The 20,230-nt window shown below is 34.1% G+C and overlaps 1 protein-coding gene across 6 annotated transcripts in view; it reads left to right on the top strand.

Moving 5' to 3' along the window:
* Positions 1–3,528: 3,528 nt before the first annotated feature.
* LOC127811079 (uncharacterized) overlaps positions 3,529–20,230 on the top strand; it is a 34,849-nt gene continuing 18,147 nt past the window's right edge. For 3 of the 6 annotated variants that reach the window (XR_008025628.1, XR_008025627.1, XR_008025626.1), the window contains exons 1-4: positions 3,529–3,863; positions 4,994–5,089; positions 5,252–5,326; positions 6,004–6,072. Coding sequence is in view for 3 of the 6 variants with exons in the window: in XM_052350799.1 (XP_052206759.1) it covers positions 3,737–3,863; positions 4,994–5,089; positions 5,252–5,326; positions 6,021–6,040 (318 nt within the window). In the remaining 3 variants the exon portion in view is untranslated. Of the gene's footprint in view, positions 3,864–4,993; positions 5,090–5,251; positions 5,327–6,003; positions 11,951–20,230 lie in introns of those variants that run through there. The other 3 variants (XM_052350799.1, XM_052350794.1, XM_052350806.1) reach the window with 2 other exon arrangements.

The raw sequence follows: 20,230 nt of genomic DNA, 5'->3' as shown, positions 1-20,230 counted from the left end.
ATGTTGGGTGGGGTCGGCGATAGAGATGTCGAACATCTTGCCGAGCTCGCCAGACCTCTTGATGTCGCCGCCAGTGTACAGAATGACGTCGAAAAGATAGAGAGTGGGTGAGGAAGAAGTAGATGCTGGGCAGGTACAGAGAGAGAGAGAAGGTGATGAAGAAGGTCTTGCGCAAGATTTCAATTTTTTTAGCTAATTTGAGGGTAAATTTGTAATTAAAGTAGAGGGTAAATTTGTCATTAGAGCACCATTGTCAACCAAGTTATCGGCCAAATTGGCCGTGTAACATTATCAAACATTTTATCATTAAATATTAAGACTAATGTAAAAGATTTGTGTAGAACGCAACTCTTCCGCACATTCAAGTATGTCTATTTGTCAGTTTAATTACATTAATAATTATTGAAGTTTAATTATTAAATTTTAAAATATTATTTATTAGTCATTAATATTTTAAAAATTATTATTACTTAGTCATTATATGTTAATTACATATTAATCATTAATATTTTAAAATTATTATTATTTAATCACTAATTTTTAATCATAAAAAATAAAATATTAGCTGTTACTCATTAATTTTAAATCTATAACTATAATAGCTGTTATATTAATATATTTGAAATATTAGTAATTAATGGCTATTATTTTAAAGTTAAGTAATTAAATAGTAATATATTTAAAATATTAGTGATTAATAAATAATATTTTAAAATTTAATAATTAAAAGTAATGAAATGTAAAATTTATTGATTATTAATATAATTAATTTTCTATTTTTTCCTTCACGTAAAAATATTATTACACAGTACAATTAGGGTGTGTTTGATAGTATGGAAAATGCATGAAAAATGTCCCATCTAAGGAATTGAATTCCATCTTGGGTGTTTGATACACTACATTTTTCATGGAATTGAATTTCATAGTACAACCATTAGAGCTTATTTTTTGCTCTTTTCTATGGAAAATTCCATCTAGGGGGAGATGGTTTTTGTTTTTCATGTAAGTTGAAAAACACTTTTCTTTCCATCTAAATACTAGCAAACACACTCTTAATACTTCTGTGTTGTAGGAAAACTCTCCGAAAAGAACACAAGATGACATGACATGATTAGGCACGACTTGGATTAATAATTTCTCAAGTTTGTTACTCGAGCCACTAGGCATGGCAAAGACCTCTTAATCATACAAGCCAAGCCCGCCTATGAGGATGAGCTGGAAGCAAACATTAAACAGTCATATGTGAATCAATTGGTTCTTGATCCATGGACTGTTTTTGCTAAATTCACTATCTGCCCAAACTTTCTCCACTGCCTAAGGATGTTTAAAACAATCGGTGTACCATGAAAATTGATCCAATTGAATCGGATCAGACCAAATCGATCAATTTTTTAAGCTTAGCGGTTTAAAATGGTTTGATAAGATTGCATGGTTTGCGGTTTATTCAAGTGGCAATTCGATTTTGGACTGAACTGCTCGAACAGTTTAAATAAATAAAATAAAAAATATATATATTTTTTGAAGAAACAGATCCATCATATATTAATGATCAAGCTCATTACAAATTTTGCTCAACAAAGAAATAATAAAAGTTGATGGTTCATACCACACAAACGGACTAGCATATAAACGTGAAGCTTTTGCTAAGGTTTGAGCTATCTCGTTTGCTCGTCTCCAAACAAAATTAACACAATAAAAAGGGCAAATGGCCAGAATACTCTTGCACTGATGTAAAAGTGATCCAAACTTTGATAAATCCTGCCATGCCCCTAGGTCAAATCCCCACCCCGCAATGATTAATCAGAACATGACACAGATCGAGTTGAAAATTGCACATTTTTCGAGATCACATGTCAAATATGCATAAGGGGGTTAACATGATGCAAGAAAAACATAGCCAAACCACGTTAAAGACTTATGCAAAAATGAGACCTTAGAAGGATTTTGGTAAGACGACTTACTTTGATTGGTTTTAGAGCTTTCTCGGTATACATACATTGATCTTGAAACACGTGCTCAAATATTTTTTCTGACCAAAATTTTGAGAAAATCAATAAAACTTAATTTCTTAATATTCCATAATTTTTTAATTTTTTTTTCTATTTTCTCTATTTTTTCATATTTTTTTCTCTTTCTTTCTATTTTCTTCTTCTTTTTTTTTTTTTTTTCCCTTTCCTTCCCTTTCTTTCTCCTTTTCTTTTTTTTTTCTTTTCTATTTTCCCTTCCTCTTGCATGCCTCCCACGCCCCTTAGCCACATGCATGGCACATGCATGACGTGCCATTTTTTAATTGTATTCCCCAACGATGCAGTCGTCGTCGATCATTGCCTGGCTTGATTTTTTTTTTTTTTTGGCTTTCTCGACACCTTTCTCGCCTCCTTATTCCGATCACGAAGGAATAGGTCTCGATTTGAAATAGAGGTGTGCATGGTTTGGTACCTATTGTTAAATGATTGAAATCTATTAACCAATCAAATAATTATGCTAACAACACTAACCAATCAAATAATTCAAATGCAATTCCAGCACCTGTAATAACCAATCAAGTAATTATGCTAACAACAATACCCAATCAAATAATTCAATTGCAATTCTAGCACTTGCAATAACCAATCAAATAATTCAAATGCAATTCCAACACCTATAATAAAAGAAATATCGCAATTAAATATAGGCAAAAGAAAAACAAAAATAAACCTAAGATCTTTATAGCATTATTCTCACAAGAACTTAAGATGTACATCATAAAATCACCTTTGGGTAGAAAATATAATATACAACTTAAATTCTCAAATAAATAAATCAAGGGCAAAGGATAAACAAGAATAAGCCTAAACCTTAATGGCATTATTCTTACAAGAATTTAAAATGCATATTATAGAATCACCTTTGAACAAAAAATATAATATACAAGTTAAATTTTCAAATATGGAAAACAAGTAATTTAGAAACAATCTCCTTTGGGATAAAAGTTTCAAGAAACAATGTATTTTCACATTTACATTATGTCTTCTAAATTAAAATACACAATTAACACATTTGGATATAAAATTATGCACCTCAATTCAGACAATAAATATCCTAAAATAATTAAGAGAAATTTAAAATTTAAAATCTTAAATTTTCCCTTTTTTTAATAATGGATTTATCATTTAATTATTAATTTTAGGCTAAAAAATAAAGTTTTAATTTATGACCAAAAATATAGTTTAAATAATTGAATAAATAAAATCCATAATATATATATATATTCAGCCCAATAGACATGCTAAGTTAATGAAATAGGTCCAAATAATAAAACTAGAGCCCATAACAAAATAGGCCCAAGAATTAAAATTGGCCCACTTGACAAAAGGAATTGCCCAAGCCCAAGCCCAAGAGAAAATTATTGGCCTGGATCTGCTGATCCAGATCCTCTAACGGATCTCAACGGATCGGGTCAGACGGTTCAGATCCGACCCAGATTTTGCTAACTCAACACCCCTCTTATAAAAACGTATCTTCTTCCTCCCTTAGCTAGGATTCCCCTTCATGTCTTCTCTGTGCTCCGCTGCCGCCGCCACCATCCTCATCTTCAATCGGCCCACTGCGAACCAACACCATGGCTGAGAAAAGCAACTCATTCGATCGGCCATGGCATTAATAGACGGACGGCGAGAGGGCGACCAGAGCAGGCAGAAGACGGTGGCTGCGACTATGGCTTCCGGCGACGGGCGAAAGCTTGAATCGATCGGCCATGGCGAACCCAGCGAACACGGCGAAAACAGCAACCAGAGACGCGCGCCATCGGGGACGACGAGCGACGCCACGGTCGTCGCTGCCACCGCCTTCTCCCTTCTCCGTTCATCGCCATCGACCCAGCGGTATCATCTCTCTCTCTCTCTTATATCCGTAACAGCGAACAGATTGTAGAATATATGTATATATGTATATATTTGTTTAGTTGCAGAGAGCTTAGAGAAGAAAAATGGGATATGGCAGATATATATATGACTTGCATAGCAGCATATATATATATGTTGAGTTGCAGAGGCGAAGTAGTCTTCAGTTCATGGAGATTGCATAGAAAAGATTTACAATATATGTATTGAAAACTGACAGTATGTGTAGTCAGGTCCACTATGAATATGTTCATGGAGATTGCATAGAAAAGATTTACAATATATGTATTGAAAACTGACAGTATGTGTAGTCAGGTCCAATATGAATATGTTCATGGAGAATGCATAGAAAAGATTTACAATATATGTATTGAAAACTGACAGTATGTCTAGTCAGGTCCAATATGAATATGTGTGTACTCTGATACCACTCGTTATAAATAAATGTTTCACAATATATATATTAAATGCACATATCATATAAAACTAATATTATTCAATAGAAGATTACCTTTATAATTCATAAGTGTAGATGGAAAAGCTTGATTGAAATGACAAGCACAAGTTCACTACATCAGATTAGATTTTTCTCTTTTTCTATGTTATTATGCCTTAATCTTTTATTAATGAAAAGAAAATAGTGTAATAGATTAATTAGAGAGAAAAGTGAATCTAGCCATATATATATAAAGCTAATAAGGTTTTACCCATCATAAAATCTTATTAAGTCTACACTTATTCCACAAATCATATATATACAAATGGCCTAAGTCCATCAAAGTGCACCAACTCCCTCTCCAATTATGATAGTATATAATCTATTTGGGCCTTAGCTGTTAAGTTATATCTCAATTGACTTTTTTTCAAAAACAAGATTCAATTAATATTTCACACATAATGAAAAATTCTTAACATATATGACTTGTCTCTTGTGTGCGTGTGTTGTGTGGGGTTGTATTTATTTTCTTTTCGTTCTTGTTGTTTTTCTTGTTCTTGGTATTGCTCATGCTCTTCGCCGAGTGGTTGTTCTCAAGTTTATTAACACAGGGAATAAGAAAATGTTAGATACATTATTTCTACAGTTGATTTTTGGTTATGTATTCTGCTTTCAGACCGCAGTACCGGACTCTCAATTAGCAAAATGAAGAAAGAAGAAGAAGGGGAGACTGATATTGTTGGAGACTCTCAGACGAATGATGTCGTCTCAGGTTCTGTTTATTATCACTCCTATCCATCAGACCATCTAAAAAATTAACAAGGATTTTTTTTTTTATTAATTTTCTTTTTTGGCATTTTTTTTCTGTATATTGTGAATGATGGTTCGTACAAAGCAAAAATATAAATACTTCGTAAATGTCATATTTTTGCAGACGACTCTATATCGAAGGAACCAAATGGTGAAGTACTATTAGGACACATGGATTCAAGAGGAGCACCAGAAATTGGTGAGTAACATGAACCAGATCAATATATCGACCCGAGATGCGTGGGGGGACGCGCCCCATACATTGTGGGGTCCCCCCATTTTTAATTTTTAATTTAAAAAAAATTAAAAAGTAAAAATTAAGAATTAAAATTTAAAAATTAAAAATTAACAATTAAAATAAAAAATAAAAAATAACAATTAATTTTTAAATTTTAATTTTAATTTAAAAAATAAAAAAGCGGTCTTGAGGTCGTCTCGAACCGAGACACCATCAGGGGACCGTGGTAAGAATATGGTCATTGGTCATGATTAATACTTTGATTTGGAAATGATAGCTGATAGCTGGACGTGGACTACGTTAGTTAAATGAACTATCTAGTCTAAAGATAGTGTATGATAAAATGATTAAGAAGGGCTATGTTAATACAACTTATTTTAAAAATTCAAAATAACTCATTTTAAAAGAAAAGAGATAAATTTATTTCAAAAATTTAAAATAACAAGTTCTGTTATTTTCTTTTCTAAAAACTTGTTAGAAATATTTAACAACCACAATAAGAAATACTTTTATTTGAAATATTTTTAATATTTCATATTTTTCAATCAATACTTAACAAACACGGCTTAAATTTATAGTTTTCATGAAATTTCAATATGGACTATACATTAAAGATGTAACATGCTTAATTTGTGCAGTATTGGAAATGCAATAGGTACCGCTCCACCAGAGTGATGGTTTGTCGGGCATATCATCAACTGAAAATGGTAAGCAACATTTAGCTCGATAGTATCTCTAAACTCCATTCTTGATTATTGAGGTATCAAAATGTTTAATTTTACTTTAGCTATAGATTTATAGTCAAATTTTGTCAATTTTACCGTTCATTCAATAACTCATAGGCTAATGTGGAAACATCACCATCTCTCTCTCTCTCCCTGCCCCTACACGACTTTGAGATTTTAGAAAGGTCTTGGATTTTTGTGAGCTTCTGGTTTTTGCTAAGATATGCCTGGGAAAGACGTGAGTGCCATGCATTCATGGTTGTCCCAACTTAATCCGACGATTCATTGGTTTAACGTGCTAACTTTGTTTTCTTTTTTTTTTTCTTGGGCTGTTGATTATTTGAGGGGATTGATGAGTGAAGTTTTGGAAAATTTGCTAGTTGAGCTCAATAAAAATTTGCTAGTTGAGCTCAATAATGGGGATCGAACCCAAGAAAGATTGGTGTTGCATATTTTGTCTCTTCACCCTAATTTCCATTTTTTAAAGAACCTAATCCAAATTTGAATGACAGTCACCCAACAAACTTTTCTCGATTCTAGGTTAAACAAAGAGAGTTAGAAAATACTTATTTTAGTGGAGAAAACCCTTTGGACTAGATCTCAGCCTAGACTAATTGGGCATTAGAATTAATGGTTTTCTCTCCCAACTTAAATCTAAATTATCTAAGTACGTAAGGCCACTGACTATAACCCCATTTTAGACGCATAGTAAAATTGCTTCTATTTGCTATACTCGAGACAACAATGCAACAATAATTTTTAAATTGGTCTCAATATTTAATTTCCAAGTTGTATATTCGTCTCTTGTAAATTCTCATAAATTAGAGATATTTAGTGTTGTATATAAACTCTTAATAGTCAACCAAATTACGGCTAGACCAAGCAGTCCACTTGACCAATATATAATTACTGCCCAAAGGTTGGGTAATCGGGATCAATACCATGAGCTCGCTAGGTAGTGGAATTCCTCTGATGGCTACGGTAGGGGCAAAGGCCAAGGAGGTGTCAAAGTTTGTAGGTCAAACTTGTGTAAACCCAACAAATAATATTGTGACTACCCAACAAATAATAGTGACTGGAACTTTAAGCACCCATGCTAGTAACATGTTAATTGATGAACAATATGAGGCATTCATTCAATTGATATCTAGCAATTCTAGCAAGTCCAACCCAATGCTGAAGTCTGTAGGTAACATATCCACTTTTAAGAATGAAAAAAATTGCAATGAGGGGAGGAACACAATAAACATAAACTACTTACTTCAGAACAAATTTAACTCCACCCTACCACTCATCCACCTATATATATACTTCTCAGGAACCGTAACAATCATCATTTCCAGTTGACAGACAGAGGGTATATGACTTGCTTCATAAATCATAATTTATAGGAATCACATCAGTCAATCATAAATAGTTCGGGTACAATATCGAATCTTGAGAGGCTATCGTAACTTCTAATTACAAAATTATCTTACAAGCCATCTGATCTTTCTCGACATCCTAAAAATGAGATGGTAGGGCTCTAATAAGGTAGAGTTCAATTCTTCACAAAATACACATTAAAACTTGGCTATATCCTTGGTCTTCCCATTGCTTAATTAACCTGAACGTTGAATATTTTAGAGATATAATCTAGATTAGAAGATGAAACTTTTAAATAAGGGTATAAAGAAAAAAACTTCGTAAATGCATGGTACAGGTGACATGATGCAACTGTCGACCTAGGGCAATCTTTGACAAAACATCAATCTCGACACAAAACCCCAAGTAATTATCCTGCAAATATCTTTGGAGAAATTCATCCCCAGCACGAGATATTTCTATAGACATTCTGACAAACACCCGTGGGGTGACATGGTCCCCATGCCCCTAGGTCAAATCCCTGCCCCATAATGACCAATTAGGATATGTCACAAGTATGAAGATGCAAATCATCATGCTGAGTTGAAAATTGCACGTTTTTTGAGACCACGTCATATGTGCATAAGGGGTTAATATGATGCAAGAAAAATATAGCCAACCTCGTTAAAGACTTATGCAAAAATGAGACCTTAGAAGGATTTTGGCAGGACCACTCACATTGATTATTACTTTTTGAGTTTTCTCGATATGCGTGCCTTAATCTTGAAACATGTGTTCAAATATTTTTTTCATACCAAAATTTCAAAATTTCAAGAAAATCAATACAACTTAATTTCCTAATATTGCATAATTTTTTTGAATTTTTTTTCTATTTTCTTTATTTTTTCTTATTTATTCTATATTATTATTATTATATTTTCTTTTTCTTTTTATTTTTGTCTTCCTTCCTTCTTTTTTTTTCCCCCTCTATTTTTCCTTTCCTCTAGCGTGCCTCCATGCCCTTAGCCACGCACATGGCGCGTTCATGACGCGCCATTTTTCGATAGTCTTCCTTGACGATCCAATCGTCGTCGGCCATTGCCTGGCTTGATTTTTTATTTTTTTGGCTTTCTCAACACCTTTCTCGCCTCATTCCGATCACGATGGGATAGGTCTCGGTTTGAAATAGGGGTGTGCACGGTTTGGTTTGACCGAACCAACATGCCAAACCGCACTTGCAGTTTTCCTTAAAATTAGATTGTGCGGTCTATTTTGGTGAGGAAAACAACACCAAATCGCACTGCATTTTGCAGTGCGGTTTGGTGCGGTTTTTGCGTTTTGGCAGAACCTAGTGCTGGTTGGTTTTTGCGGTTTGGTTTCCAAAATTTGGTACCTACTGTTAAATGATTCAAATCTATTAACCAATCAAGTAATTATGCTAACAACAATAACCAATCAAATCATTCAAATGCAGTTCTAGCACCTGTAATAACCAATCAAATAATTATGCTAACAACAATAACCAATCAAATAATTCAAATGCAATTCCAACACTACAATAACCAATCAAATAATTATGCTAACAACAATAACCAATTAAATAATTCAAATCTTAAAACCTCCCATACAAAGGTTATGAGCATGGTGCACAGAGACAAAAGATGACAAGCACACATAAACACTTTATATTAGTTTATAGGGGCCAAATCCCTATATTCCAACAAATGAATGAAATGTATGCATGTAATCTCATAAAAAATGAACTAGGCATGGCTGCGGAATATAGTAAGAATAGAAATGGCACACGTGCACATGCGACCACAATTCTATGCTTTATCCTACATTATTCTTTTTTGACAAATAACAAGTTAATTAAACAGAGAACACCATAATGAAGTGAAGTGCTTATGGAGAAATGGTTCTATCCATCCCAAAAGCAAGAAGACACAAATGCAACAAGACTATCAGAAGAGGAGTAATAATGGTCCTATCTATCCCATAAAACTCCAAATAAGACACAGGAAAGTCAACTTTTCCAATAAGAAGGTATAGTTCCAATTTATCAACAGTTCCTTGCCACAATAAAATCATCATGCAAAATATTAAAGGTTAAATTGTTGTATCCTATAACTATATTACTGCAAAAAAAAAAAAACAACTAAAAATAAATAACACCAAATAAATTAAAATTCATAACAATGTCAACTAAATTAAAACAAATAAACATAGAAATAAAAAGCAGAAGTGACGAGACAAAACATGCTAGAATGATAAATCAACATAGTTATTGAGGAAAATAGTTACGTAGATGTCAGTACCAAATACAAATTAACTTTAGCATTTGATAAGAAATTTTAATTCAGATATAAGGCCGGTTCAAAATGAAGGCAGAAACAAAAACTATAGCCCTCGAGCTGTGGCATCACATTTAAATCGAACCGCGGTTTGATAATTTCCTAAACCGTTTCGAACCGTCATCTAAAAAAATCATCTGATTCGGCCGGATTCGATTCGTTTCGAGTGGTTTTTGTGGTGTGCCAGTCTTTTTGCACACCTCTAGTTTGAAAATCCAGCCAAATTACAGCCGAATAGCCGTTTAAATCTTCGGCTCCAACGAGTTTCACGATTCCAACGACCTCTTGAATCTCACTCGAAATGACACCAAACTTGCTCAAATGTCACAGAAATTATCTCAAAAACTGAGGGAACAAAATCCCTTTCTATCACTCGGATTAAATGATTGAAATTTGTGAAATTTTTTACCATGGAAGCTCCCTATTTATAGCCGATTTTTGACCATTGCATTCTTTAACCAATCACGTTATATTATGTCTCCTGGTGGTCTTCTTCAGGACATGATGAGCTCGATCATACCCTACTGATGATTTGATGCTAGTATGGCCGATAACTTGCTATAGGTTTTCTGAAATTGTATTTTTGCCCAACTTCTTCTTCCATTTTTCTCTTTGACCCTTGCCTACAAGTTCCTAACTTTCCAAGACTTCACTTGGCCTCACCATTTTGAAAAATTTCATTTTGGTCCAAAGTTTTGAAAAATCACACTTTGCCTTATAAAATTTTTTTTACTTAAACTTGTTTAAATATTCGGGTATTACATTACACATGAAGTATCAGGGTTTAATTCAGTGTGGTGACTTTCTAAAAGATAAGTTTCACATAGACTATCCCGAATGTCTAGCTCTATATTTGTATAAGATGTAAGAACATCTGAATTTATTATGAGGGTAATCAGGGGAGAAGTCTGATTTCCTCTAGAATTAATTAAGCAAAACTTGGATACATAACTTATTAAAAAAAATGCAACATGCTTAATTTGTATGGTAATGAAAAAATTGCTTTATTAGCATGTCATGGATATTGATGAACGGACATACACGGACACATCATCAACTGAAAATGGTAAGGAACGTTTAGTTTAGCAATATTTAGAAACTCAAACTTTTAATTATTGAGACATTAAAATTTTAAATTTTGCTTTATGATTAAATTTTGTCAATTTTTACAGTTCATTTAATGTTGTCATAGACTAATGTGAAACATCACATTGGCTCTCTCTTTCTCTCTCTCTCTTTCTCCCTTGCCCCACACCACTACTAGACCTTAAAAGAGTCTTAACTTTTTTTAAGGGCCTGTTTGGTTTAACTTATTTTTTTATAGCTTATAAGTTGGTTAACTTATACGTAATATAAAGCTTTTAAGATGTGTAGCGTATAACCTAATAACATGTTTAGATAGATGTACTTATAAGCTATTTGTTAAAAATTATGTATTTAGATTGAAAGAGTTGCTAAGTTAACATAACTTGATAAAAAGACGGAAATAGACATGTTAAAGAATATAAATTAAAAAAATAAAATACTTATTTTAATAAAATTTAATTATAAATTAAAGTTTAATGATAAAATTTTATCTGATAAATTATATATAATTTTTAAAAATTATTAATACAATATATATTTGTTAAATATATACCTTAAATATATATACATATATATATACATACATATACATACAGACCCATATCTACATGGGTTTTCATGGCGTGGATGGAGGAGAAATTGGTTGATGGTGGAGTAAGAGGTCGACACTGCAAGCGACGACGAAAGAATTTGCAATGAAAGATGCAGTCGACGGTAGAGGAGGAAGCGACTGGTGGCGGAGTAGGAGGAATCAGCCAATGGTGAATGCAGACGATAGCCAACGAGGTTGGAGGTGATGGTGACAGCGACAACGACAATGACAGACGAGCTAGAGGTAACAGATGGTCAAAGTTGCAGCGGCGAGCAGAGTTGGATGGTGATGGTGGAGATTGGGGTTGAAGGTGAGGAAGAAAATGGGTATAGTTGTAAATAACTTAAATTTACGAGGGTAAATTTGTCATTTCGCAAACAATTCAAATAAGTTGCCAACAGTTTATTTGGAAAAGATAGGGGTACCAGCTTTTTCAGGGCGCTATGTGACGAGCTTGTAAGCTATTAAGGTAATAAGCTCTTAAGTGTTGGGCGCTATGCATTCACAGTTGTCCCAGCTTAATCTGATGATTCATTGGTTGTTTGAGGTGCTGACGTCCTCTTTCTTTCTTGGGTGGTTGATTGATTGTTTTGGGTGGGGGGTTGGGTATTGATGGGTGGAGTTTGGGAAAATTTGGTAGTTGAGATCAATAACGGGGATCAAACTTAAGAAAAATCGATGTAGCATATTTTGCCTCTTCTCCCAAATTTCCACTTTTTATAAAGAATCTAATCTAAGTTTGAATCACACCCACCACAATCACCCAACAAACTTTTTTCTGGGTTAAACAAGAGAGTCCAAAAGTATGAATTTTTGTCGAGAACATTATTTGCATTGAATCTCAGTCTTAGATTAAAGTCCCAAGGATTGCCTGAGGTGGAATCGAGCTATCAACATGGAAAATCCACAAGTTCATATATTTATTTATTTAGTTTCCTAAACTCAAATTTAGTAATTATCTCATTAACTATTCAATTTCCTAGTTATATATTTGTCTCCTTGTAAATCTCATAAATTAGAGATCTTTAGTATTGTATATAAACCTCTTATCGTCAAAAGAACACATAAAAGAAGAATTTATTTCTAAATATCAATTTGTTTAGATGGTTTCAAAGCATTGAGAGCAAAGAAAGTTTAGATCCTCAAAAACTCTTCAATTGAATCATGTCTTCATGTGAATCATAAGACGTCTCTATTTTACCAACCAACCCTAAGCTTAGGAAGACATCTAACCATATCAAGATAGCCGGTGAATTTTCACATTATTTTCTCACCATTTAAGTTAGTTCATATATAGATATTTAGGGGTAGTGTTGCAAACGTGCCAAGTTGAGTTGAGTTGAGCTTCCATTAGCTCGGCTCAACCCGACAAAGTTTAAGTCGAGCTCGAGCTCCGGTCAAACTTGGAAACCATACGCGAGCTCGAGCTGAGCCTAAGTTGAGGCTTGCCTTAAGCTCAGATTTGAGGCTCGGTTTTAAATTTATCAAATTTTTATTTTAAAAAACCTAACAAATTGATGTACAATAAAAATATTAACAAATATCAGCTTGATAATCAACAAATATATGTAATTTATCAAATATACGTTGTAACTTGCATGGTATTATGAGAAGGAAAGAATAATCCTTGACATGGAGTAGATTGAAGACAATGAAGTCACTCTATCTCACATCAAGAAAGGGCTGCATAGGCTTCGGTGTGAACTGATTCAAAAACGGTGGGATTTTTTGCAATATAGATTGGACGAGTTTTCCCACTACTTATCGCTCTATCACAACTTTGTTATTTTTCTCAGTGATTCTGCAATTTCTTGAAAATCAAAAAATAGCCCACCGTTTCCTACTCGTTGAAACCAAATACTAGTTCTTTTTCTACCATTTGCAAATTAGTTTGGCTTTGAAATTTGAAGTTAGATTCCTGATTTGACCATATGACTCTCCACGTCAATCCCTTTGTTTATGATAACAAGATGGCTCTTTATATTAAAAGTAACCCAATTTTTCATGAATACACCAGGCACATCAAAATAGATTGTAATTTCATACTAGAAAAGCTTTTAGTTAACATTATCAATCCTAGGCACATTTCTATCAACTTTCAATTAGCTGATATCTTTACCAACGCTATGGGACACGATCAATTTCATACCTTGTTATTCAAGTTGGACCTTTCAAATCTTGAAGCTCCAATTTGAAAGGGAGTATTGTCATATCACATATTTAGTTTCATAAATTTCGGCTTCTTAAACCAGGTAATTGTCTCATCAAATTGATATTTAGTTTCCTAATTGTTCTCAATATTCAGTTTCACGCAAACTAAAAATCTAGAAGGTTCTAGCGATACTTCCCGAGGTGCAGTCTAGTAATAATTGCTACGATCCCATGATAGTTGCAATTAACCCTTATCACCATGGAAATGACAAGTTAAAACGAATGGAAGCTTTCAAAATTCAATTTAGAGAATAGTATGCCTGTGAATATGGAAAACTATCAGAGGAATTGTATAAAGAGATGAAGACGTCTTTAGTTAAAGTTAAGAACTACTATACTGGGGATGTAGCAGAAAATTTTAAAGACAAAGACGAGAAGTTTGCAAAGATAATGTTTCTCGACAGTTGTTTTGTCATCCAGTTCATGGATAGTTGTGTAGACCCCAAAAAGGACGGTATAAGGATCACAAATTTTGATTCACCATTCATTATGCATGATATTGGCCCCGTTTGTTGTAGCTTAATTAAATAAATTATAGCTTCTAGCTTCTTAGATTACAGCTTCTAAAACTTAGAATAAGTTGTGAACCTGTTTGCTGCAACTTCTTAGAAGTTATAGTTAATTAATTGTGTTGTTTGATACCATAAGCTGTAAAATAACTTATTTTTGTATAATTGTCCATAGTACCCTTAGTAGTTATAGAATGATAATTTAAAAATTAATAGTGTATATGTATAAATTTCAAGTATTATAAAAAAATTAATTAGAATGTAGAGAGAGAGAGGAAGATGGCGAGAGAGAGGAAGAGATTTGAAAATGGAGATGGCGGTGGAGAAGAAAAATCCATGATTGTGTAGACAAGAGAGTAATTCTTTGTTAAAAACAAGGGCAAAATTGTCACAAAAATATAATCATTTAAGTAGAAATTGTAAAAGCTGGGGTACCCCAACTTTGAAAAAGCCAGCTTCTACCCTTTCTAAAAGCTAGTAAAAGCTATAAGTTAGAATCCTATAAGTTAAAACAAACACTACATCCCAACTTTTTTGAAGCTAGAAGCTAAAAGTTGCAACTTTTAAGCTGCAACAAACAGGCCCATTATGTTATTGGAAAATCAACTCCATTTTGATATCTTCAAAAAACTAATGAGTTTCAAATGACATAAATGAGAGAAGATGATAGACAAGTTCATCGCCATGATCGTTACTAGTCATCGTACTAAAAAAATAAAAGAGACGAATGAAGCAGAGGAAAAGCCGGTTCGACATCTTCTTGAGCTTCTTTAGACTGGACTTGTTGATGATCAAGAAATTAGTGGGAGGGTTGAAGAATACGAAGGTGCTAAAAAAGAAGCACAAAGAGGGAAGACTTGTTTTCGGCTTTATCTGCCAAGTTTTAATAAAGAAATTAAAAATGAGCAGATTGAGATTGGAATTGTTGATGATCGTAAGAGGGTTGAAGAACACGAAGGTGCTCAAAAAGAAGCACAAAGATGGAAAACTTGTTTTGGGTTTCACCTGCCAAGTTCTAATAAAGAAATTAAAAATGAGCTTAGTATCAAATCATCTCGCATGGGATGGAAGTATCATTCAGTTCAAGAGTTTAAGTCCATGGGAATACATTTTCGGCAAATGGATACTTGTTAAAAAAAGTTAAGACTCTTCTAAGGTCTAGTAGTGGTGCGAGGCGAGGGGAGAGAGAGAGAGAGAGAGAGAGAGAGAGGAAGCAAGGTGATGTTTCACATTAGTCTATGACAACGTTGAATGAACTGTAAAAATTTACAAAATTTAACCATAAAGTAAAATTTAAAATTTTAATGCCTCAATAATTAAGAGTTTGAGTTCCTAAATATTGTCGAACTAAACGTTACTTATCATTTTCGGTTGATGATGTGTCCGTGTATGTTCGTTCATCAATATCCATGGCATGCTAGCAAAGCAACTTTTTCATTACTATACAAATTAAGCATGTTGCATTTTTTTTAATAAGCTATGTATCCGAGTTTTGCCTAATTAATTCTAGAGGAAAACAAACTTCTTTCCTGATTGCTTTCTTAATAAATTCAGATGCGCTTACATCTTATACAAATATAGAGCTAGACATTCAGGATACTCTACGTGAAACTTATCTTTTAGAAAGTCACCACACTGAATTAAATCCTAATACTTCATGTACAATGTAAAACCCGAAAATTTAAGGGGGTTTAAGTGAAATTTTTTTATAAGGCAAAGTGTGATTTTTCAAAGCTTTGGGTCAAAATGAAAATTTTCAAAATGGTGAGGCCAAGTGAAGTTTTGGGAATTTAGGGACTTGTAGGCAAGGGTTAAAGAGTAAAAAGGAAGAAGAAGTTGGGAAAAATGCAATTTTAGAAAACCTGTAGCAAGTCATGGGCCATACTAGTATCAAATCGCTAGGTAGGGTATGACCCAACTTATCATGTCTTGAAGAAGACCACCAGGGCACGTAATCTAACGTGATTGGTTGAAGAATGGAATGGTAAAAAATCAGCTATAAATAAGGAGCTCCCATGGCCAAAAATTTCATAAGTTTAAATCATTTAATTTGAGTGACAGAAAGGGATTTGAGGGTTTTTGTTCCCTCGGTTTTGAAGATAATTTATGTGACATTTGAGCAAGTTTGGTGTCGTTTCGAGTGAGATTCGAGAGGTCATTGGAATCGTGAAGCTCGTTGGAGCCGGAGATTTAAACCGCCATTTAGATGTGATTTGGCTGGATTTTCAATTAGGGGTGTGCAAAAGGACCAACACACCACGAAAACTGCCTGAACTGAATCGAATCGGGTTAAACTGGACGATTTTTTTGGATGACAGTTCGAAACGGTTAGAAAATTATCAAACCTCGATTCGTGCAATTTGAGTGGTTCGTGGTTCGATTTAAAATTGAGCTGCTCGCATAATATGTAATTAAAAAAAATTGATGATATAATACATAAATATAAAATGAGATGGAAGGGAGCCCTAATTCTTTTGATCATTTGTCTCCTACTCGTTGAGCTGCAGTCGCGTAGGGTTCCAGTTTCCCCTTCCATTCCTAGTGCAACTCACTCGATCTCACCGTGCCAAGGAGATCTTCGGCCACCGGAGCACGTCACTGGAGATAGGTTTTCTTTTTCCTTCTTCCCCTTTTCCATTTCTCCTTCAATCGACTAAGATCTGGGTGTGTGTGTGTTAGGGGGGGTGTGCAAACAAATATGCCCTTTTCCATTTCTCTTTTTCCCCCCGCTCCCAAATGACTTTGAGATTTTAGAAGGGTTTTGGATTTTTGTGAGCTTCTGGTTTTTACTAGGATGCTTGGGAAAGACGTGGGTGCCATGCATTCATGGTTGTCCCAGCTTAATCCAATGATTCATTGGTTTAAGGTGTTAACATCATCTTTCTTTCTTAGGCTATTGATTATTTGAGGGGATTGATGAGTGGAGTCCTGGAAAATTTGCTAGTTGAGCTCGATAAAATTTTGAGATTTCCTTCTAAAATCTCAAACCGGTCATCCTACCTTGCCAACTCCTTTCTCTCTTTTGCCCAGATTTGTTTGCACACCCCTCCAACACACACACATCCAGATCTCAGTTGATTGAAGGAGAAATGGAAAAGAGGAAGAGGGAAAAAGAAAACCTATCTCAGGTGAAGTGCTATGGTGGCCGACGATCTCCTTGGTGCGGTGAGATCGAGTGAGTTGCACTTGGAATGGAAGGGGGAACTGGAACCCTATGTGATCGCAACTCAACGAGTAGGAGAGAAATGATCAAATGAATTAGGGCTCCCTTCCATCCCATTTTATATTTATGTATTATATTTTTAATTTTTTTTAAATACATATTATGCGGGCGGCTCAATTTTAAACCGAACCGTGAACCACTCAAACCGCACGAACCACGGTTTGATAATTTCCTAAACCGCTTGATATGATTCGGTCCGGGCGATTTTCGCAGTGTGCTGGTCTTTTTGCGCACCCCTAGTTTGAAAATCCAGCCAAATCACAGCCAAATGGCCGTTTAAATCTCCGGCTCCAATGAGCTTCATGATTCTAATGACCTCTCGAATCTCATAACCACTCGAATCTCACTCGAAATGACACTAAACTTGTTCAAATGTCATAGAAATTATCTCCAAGACCGAGGGAACAAAAACTCTCAAATCCCTTTCTATCACTCCGATTAAATGATTGAAACTTGTGAAATTTTCAGCCATGGAAGCTCCTTATTTATAGTCGATTTTTGACCATTCTATTCTTCAACCAATCACGTTAGATTACGTGCCCCAATAGTCTTCTTTAGGATAGGATAAGTTGGGCCATACCCTAGCTGGCGATTTGATGCTAGTATGGCCGATGACTTGCTATAAGTTTTCTGAAATTGTATTTTTTTTCCAACTTTTTCTTCCTTTTTACTCTTTGACCCTTGCCTACAAGTCCCTAAGTTCCCAAGACTTCACTTGGCCTCACTATTTTGAAAAATTCCATTTTAACCCAAAGTGTCAAAAAATTACACTTTGTCTTATAAAAAAATTTCACTTAAACCTCCTTAAATTTTCGGCTATTACATTGCACATGAAGTATTAGGGTTTAATTTAGTGTGATGACTTTTTAAAAGATAAGTTCCCTGTAGAGTATTCTGAATGTCTAGCTCTATATTTGTATAAGATGTAAGCGCATCTGAATTTATTAAAAGGGCAATCAGGGGAGAAGTCTGCTTCCCTCCCGAATTAATTAGGCAAAACTCGGATACATAGCTTATTAAAAAAAAATGCAACATGCTTAATTTGTATAGTAATGAAAAAATTGCTTTGCTACCATGCCATGGATATTGATGAATGAACATACACGAACACATCATGAACCGAAAATGGTAAGCAATGTTTAGTTTGTCAATATTTAGTAACTCAAACTTTTAATTATCAAGGTATTAAAATTTTAAATTTTTCTTTAGGGTTAAATTTTGTCAATTTTTATAGTTCATTCAACGTCGTCATAAACTAATGTGAAATATCACCTTGGCTCTCTCTCTCTCTCTCTCTCTCTCTTTCTCTCTTTCTCCCCTTGCCCCGCACAATTACTAAACCTTAGAAGAGTCTTAGTTTTTTTTAACAAGTCTTGCTTGGCCGAAAATGTATTTCGATGGACATCAACTCTTAAACTGAACGATATTTCCACCCCATGGGAGATGATTTGATGCTAAGCTCATTTTTAATTTCTTTATTAGAACTTGGCAGGTGAAACCCAAAACAAGTCTTCCATCTTTGTTCTTCTTTTTTAGCACCTTTGTGTTCTTTAACTCTCCCACGATCATGAACAATTCCAATCTCAACATGCTCATTTTTAATTTTTTTATTAGAACTTGGCAGGTGAAGTCGAAAACAAGTCTTCCATCTTTGTGCTTCTTTTTTAGCACCTTCGTATTCTTCAATCCTCTTACTAATTTCTTGATCATCAACAAGTCTAGTCTAAACAAGCTCAAGAAGATGTCAAACGGGCTTTTCCTCTGCTTCGTTAGTCCCTTTTGCTTTTTCAATACAATGATCATTGATGATCATGGCTTTGAACTTGTCTATCATTTATGTCATTTGAAGCTCATTAGTTTTGAGAATATCAAAAGGGAGTTGATTTTCCAATAACATAATATCACACATAATGAATAGTTAATCAAAATTTGTGATCCTTACACCGTCCTTCTTGGGGTCTACACAATTATCCATGAACTGGATGACAAAGCAACTGTTGAGAAATATCATCTCTGCAAACTTCTCGTCTTTGTCTTTAAAATTTTTTGCTACATCCCAGTATAGTAGTTCTTACCTTCAACCAAAGACATCTTCATCTCTTTATACAATTCATCTGATAGTTTTCCACATTCATAAGCATATTGTTCTCTAAATTAAATTTTAAAAGCTTCTATTCGTTTTAGCTTGTCATTTCCATGGTGGTAAGGGTCGATTGCAACTATCATGGGATCGTAGTAATTGTTATTAGACTCCACCTCACGAAGTATAGTTAAAACTTTTAGATTTTTTGTTTGCCTGAAACTGAATATTGAGAACAATTAGGAAACTAAATATCAATTTGATGAGATAATTACCTAGTTTAAGATACCGAAATTTAGGAAATTAAATATGTGATATGCCAACACCCTCTTTCAAATTGGAGCTTGAAGATTTCAAAGGCCCAAGTTGGATAACAAGGTATGAAATTGATTGTGTCCCATAGCGCTGGTAAAGATATTAGCTAATTGAAACTTGATAGAAATATACCTAGGATTGATAATGTTAACTAAAAGCTTTTCTAGTATAAAATGACAATCTATTTTGATGTGCTTGGTGTGTTCATGAAAAATTGGGTTATTTTTAATATAGAGAGCTATCTTGTTATCATAAAACAAAGAGATCGACGTGGAGAGTCACATGGTCAAATCAAGAAGCTAACTTCAAACTTCAAAACCAAACTAATTTGCAAATGGTAGAAGAAAGAACTGGTATTTGATTTCAACAGACGAGTAGGAAAGGGTGGGCTATTTTTTATTTTCAAGAAATTGCAGAATCACTGAG

This window comes from Diospyros lotus, chromosome 1, assembly GCF_014633365.1.
Source record: "Diospyros lotus cultivar Yz01 chromosome 1, ASM1463336v1, whole genome shotgun sequence".
Taxonomy (NCBI): Eukaryota; Viridiplantae; Streptophyta; class Magnoliopsida; order Ericales; family Ebenaceae; genus Diospyros; species Diospyros lotus.
The sequence above is the reverse complement of the archived record's forward strand: the minus strand, read 5'-3'. Positions and strand labels throughout refer to the sequence as shown.